Source organism: Dama dama, chromosome 8 (genome assembly GCF_033118175.1).
Source record: "Dama dama isolate Ldn47 chromosome 8, ASM3311817v1, whole genome shotgun sequence".
Classification (NCBI taxonomy): domain Eukaryota; kingdom Metazoa; phylum Chordata; class Mammalia; order Artiodactyla; family Cervidae; genus Dama; species Dama dama.
Genome location: NC_083688.1, coordinates 3,302,268 through 3,306,608, shown reverse-complemented (window position 1 = coordinate 3,306,608; position 4,341 = coordinate 3,302,268). Strand labels below are relative to the sequence as shown.

The 4,341-nt window shown below is 55.7% G+C and overlaps 1 protein-coding gene across 1 annotated transcript; it reads left to right on the top strand.

Annotated features, from left to right (window-relative positions):
• Window positions 1–276: 276 nt before the first annotated feature.
• RNF186 (ring finger protein 186) lies at window positions 277–1,595 on the top strand. The gene has a single exon (XM_061147819.1). The coding sequence runs from the start codon at window positions 551–553 to the stop codon at window positions 1,229–1,231; it is 681 nt and encodes a 226-aa protein (XP_061003802.1). The 5' UTR covers window positions 277–550; the 3' UTR covers window positions 1,232–1,595.
• Window positions 1,596–4,341: the final 2,746 nt, after the last annotated feature.

Sequence of the window (4,341 nt, the reverse complement as noted above, 5' to 3'; positions counted from 1 at the left end):
CCAGGGGATCTTCCTGACCCAGGGATCGAACCCACGTCTCCTGCATGGCAGGGGGATTCTTTACTGCTGAGCCACCAGGCAAGTCCAAGACCTGACAGAGCCCTAAATAAATTTTTTTTTTTTAGAGATTCCTGGGATGGGGTGGTGGTGGTGGTGATTCTAATATATCCTGAAGCTCACAAGCCGTAGTCCTGCGGGCACTCGTGACGCACCAGCCCCAACAGGAAAATCCTGATTCCCGCACTGGCCCTCCCTGCCCCGGTGGCCTTTCTATCAGGCAATTCAAAGTCTCCAGCCAGAGAGTTACTGATTAACCCTAGGTTTCAAGGAAAGAAATAATAATAACTGAAGGGACGATGTGAGCCAAGAAACAAGCTGAGCAGCCCTGGGAGAGTGGTGGCAGACAGCTGAAGACGAGAAGGAGGCGGAGGAGGCTCCAGCCACCCAGCCTGCGGCCAGACGGCCTTCGGGTCCTAGCAACACCCACTGATTGCTGCCTGTCGATGCCCAGGCCGTGAGCTCCCCCGTCCTGGGGGCTCCGGTGCCGAGAATGGCCTGCCCCGAGATATCGCAGCAGCCCCAGGCAGTCTGCCGAGAAGCCACCCCCTCCGACCCCGCGGGCCGCGCTGGAGGTCCTGGGGGCCCCACGGAGGGCGACCTGGAGTGCCTGGTGTGCCGGGAGCCCTACAGCGGGGCCCGGCCGCCCAAGCTGCTGGGCTGCCAGCACGCCTTCTGCGCCGTCTGCCTGAAGCTGCTGCTCTGCGTGCAGGACGACGCCTGGTCCGTCCCCTGCCCGCTGTGCCGCCAAGTCACGGCCGTCCCCGGGGGCCTCGTCTGCACCCTGCGCGACCAGGAGAACGTGCTGGCGCGGCTGGCCCGGCCGGGCCTGGAGGTGCCGCTCCGCCCGCAGGGCCTGGCGAACCCTGCCACCCTGACGGCAGGGCAGGCCAGCGCGGCCGGAGAGGAGGAGCAGGACGCGGTGAGCGCCAACCGCGTGGCGGCTCGGCGCCTGGCCGCGCACCTGCTCCTCCTGGTCCTGCTCATCGTCCTCATCCTGCCCTTCATCTACCCCGGCGTCATCCGGTGGGTGCTCAGCTTCCTCGTCACCCTGGCGCTGCTGCTGGCTCTGCTTTTCTGCTCTCACCCCGGCCACCGCGGCGGCTGCGGGCCCTCCCCCAGGACTCTCTTCTGCAGGGAGCAGAAACCCAGCGAGATCGCCTCCATCGCCTGAGCGAGCTCCGCCCGGGCGGAGTCGGGGGTCCCTGCTGCCTCTGCAGCCCGCTTACCATCACAGTGAACAGAGGAAGCGGTTTGCCCCGGACCGGCTCCCTTGGGAGAGTAAATGCCGGCTGGACTTGCCAGCCAACGCCAGATCGGCTGTCTTGGGTCAAGAACTGTGCTTTTGGACAATAGACTTACGCCTGCCACGGGTATAGCATAGCTATTAATAAACTCCTTGGGGATGGGGAAGGAACTACTTGACCGCGACAAAGGAAGGGGGTCTCCCGCTCCTTTTAGTCCAATGCCCCTGACTTTTCTTTCTATATCTGGATGAAAAGTATTGAAATATTAATGGTATTGTAGAACAAATAGAACTGGAACTCCTTTTTTTTTTCAATTTTTTTTTCCCCCCTTTCTTTTGGTTTGATTTTGTGTGTTTGGGTAGCTAGCTTCTGTTTCTGGCTGTGACATAGTTTCCCTCCTGGGAAGTCAGCGCCTACGGGAAGTCCTCCTGTGCTCTCCCAGATGCTGTCTGTCTGATGCCCATCTCGCCTCTCCAAAGGTCCTGGTGGCTCAGGTCTCCCACTGACCTGCTCCCAGGGATAGAGAGGGAGAAATCGTGCACAGGAGTGGCTCTCCTGCTGCGGCAGGGGCATGCCCACATTTGGCTGGCAGAGTTGGGGAGGAGTGGAGAGGACCCCCCAGTGGATCTGGGAATTGCTCCCAGCAGCTCCACCAGCATTTCTCAGCTCCGTGTCATCAGGCCCTAACTTAACAGAGACTCTCAGGGTTACAAGGACCCCCCTCCAATGGTGGGTCCAGCTGCCCACCTGAGGCACACAACCCCACACTCTTCAACCAAATCTTTACAGTTGTTGTTTTCTTTCTAATTGCATCCCGATGCCTAGTTGGGATTTTGTCGTAAAGATAAGAGGCCCTATAAATGCAACGGTCCTCTCAAATAACCCCATCTTTCCCACCTCGCCCAGGGAGTCACAGTCATCTGAAAGACTCTCGCGTCTTCTCTTGACCATTTCTGCTCCATAAAAGAGAGGAGACTTCTGCTGGAGGGAATGACCTTCCATGGTTTCCAGAGTCAGGCACCAGCCAGGGGGTGCAGGGTGGTGAAAAATGGGAGATGTCTCATGATATCCTTCCAAAGACCCCATAGTTGAGAGGCAGACTTGAAACCTCAGAGGGGCTCATTGAGTCCAATCCATCATCTCTCCCAGGTCCCCTTTCCTGACAGTTATTGTGTGTGTGTGTGTGTTGTTGAACTGGGCCTTCTGGTTCTCTGAGCTTCATTTCCCCCAAAATGAGCTAGTAGGACTGGATTATTCCTAAGTCTCCTGAAACCCAGAAGCTGAGGGCACTGCTGGGCTCCCGAACAATGAACAAGGGTCATAGCCCCTCTGGAGTCACATACAGAAAAGTCAGGGTATAAGTCTGTATGCAATTAGCTCTTGCAATCTGCAAACAAAATCTTCCTTTTTTCTTATAAGGTGCTTTCAGGGCAACTCTGTGACACCCACGCTATTGGCCTTGTTAACTCCAGGTACTGGGAAGGAGCATGAGTGATGGTGTGTGGGTGTCCCCATCCTTTTAAGCCAAGGCCAAGTGGGCCTGGAGAACACCTTGTCTCCCCAGGATGAATAAATGAGAAGAATTGTTTGGCATTTCCAGAACTGGCCTGGGGCATGTGCAGTTTGGGAGGGTAGCCAGTAGGTTAGGGAAGGAACGTTCTTTCCTCATTCACCTCTACTCCCATTCCACCTTGTTCTTGGACCCTCCACCAAGGTTTCCATTGCTAATAACAGCACCATTTCTACCAAAGTCACGGTGGGCTCATGTTTCCTGAGTGCTTACCATGTGCCAAACACTACATTAGCTGCTCTGTGTCCATTATCTAGTTGAATCTTCACAACAAATTTATGAAAAGAGACCACTGCGCCGAAGAGAAGCCTGAGGATCAGAGAGGTCAATTCATCTGCCTGAGGTTGCTCAGCCAGCCACTGCCAGAGCTCCCTAGGAGATTAACCCGGGGTTCTTTCTGCTCCAGTATGCTGCCTCCTTTGCATGCGGTTCCAAAGCAACCAGGAAGCTGGTCACTGCTAGTGGGCTTGCGGGGCAGCATAGGAAACTAACCTCTGGAGTCTTCAAACTCCAGTAGTCAGGTCCTCAGAGAGGCCAGAGAATTCTAGCATCTATTGTCTATGCGAAAGAGAAAGAACAGAAAATGATAAAATGGGATGGCCTTCCTCACTCTTGCTGCCCAGTGCCAGCCTCCCCTGAGGGGAGCCGTGTTGGCACACAGCCCCCACCAGCGTGCCCTCTGTCCTGACGTTTCTGTCCCTTTGTCCTGAAGCCCACCCTGAGTACCTCTCGGCTCCTGGCAGTATCGAGAGAGAGAGCACCGGAAGCTAATGTCAGCCCAGGCTGCTCTGGAGAGAAACACAGGAGACAGGCGGTGCTGCAAAAGGATGCGAATGGAAGAAACCAGAGAGGCGGGCCAGGGCTCAAAGCCAGGCTCAGACCCGGTGTGCAGCCAGCCAGACTCACAGAACTGTTCTTAGCCGCGCTTTGCTGAGAAGTAGGGCAGGGTGCCACCCGCCGGCCAGGGGCTCCTGGGCGTTCAGAGTGCTGCTGGAGGGACTTCCGTGGTGGCCCGGTGGTCTGCATTCTCCGTGCCAGGGGCCTGGGTTCCATCCCTGGTCAGGGAGCTAATACCCACAATGCCTCAGATAAGAATCCGCATGCCTCAACGAAGATCTGGTGCGGCCAAATAAATAAACATTTTTTTTTAAAAAAGACCCAAAAAACAGAATGCTTGTGATGGCCTGGATGGGAGGGGAGCTTGGGGGAGAATGGATACACACACATGTATGGCTGCATACCTTTGCTGTTCATCTGAAACTATGACAACATTGTAGTTTTGTTTTGTTTTTTTCTTAAGAGCTACTGAATGAGAATCCCCTGTCCTAACAGGCTGGCTTTCTCATCAGTCACTGAGGGGCCTGTTCATGTGACAGAGGGCAGGGGCCCAGCCTTGGTAATGGGGTGGAGAAGCTCGTCCAGGGTAGGGGCACTGTCCAGAACAGGCCAATCTGGTGGCCAACTTTA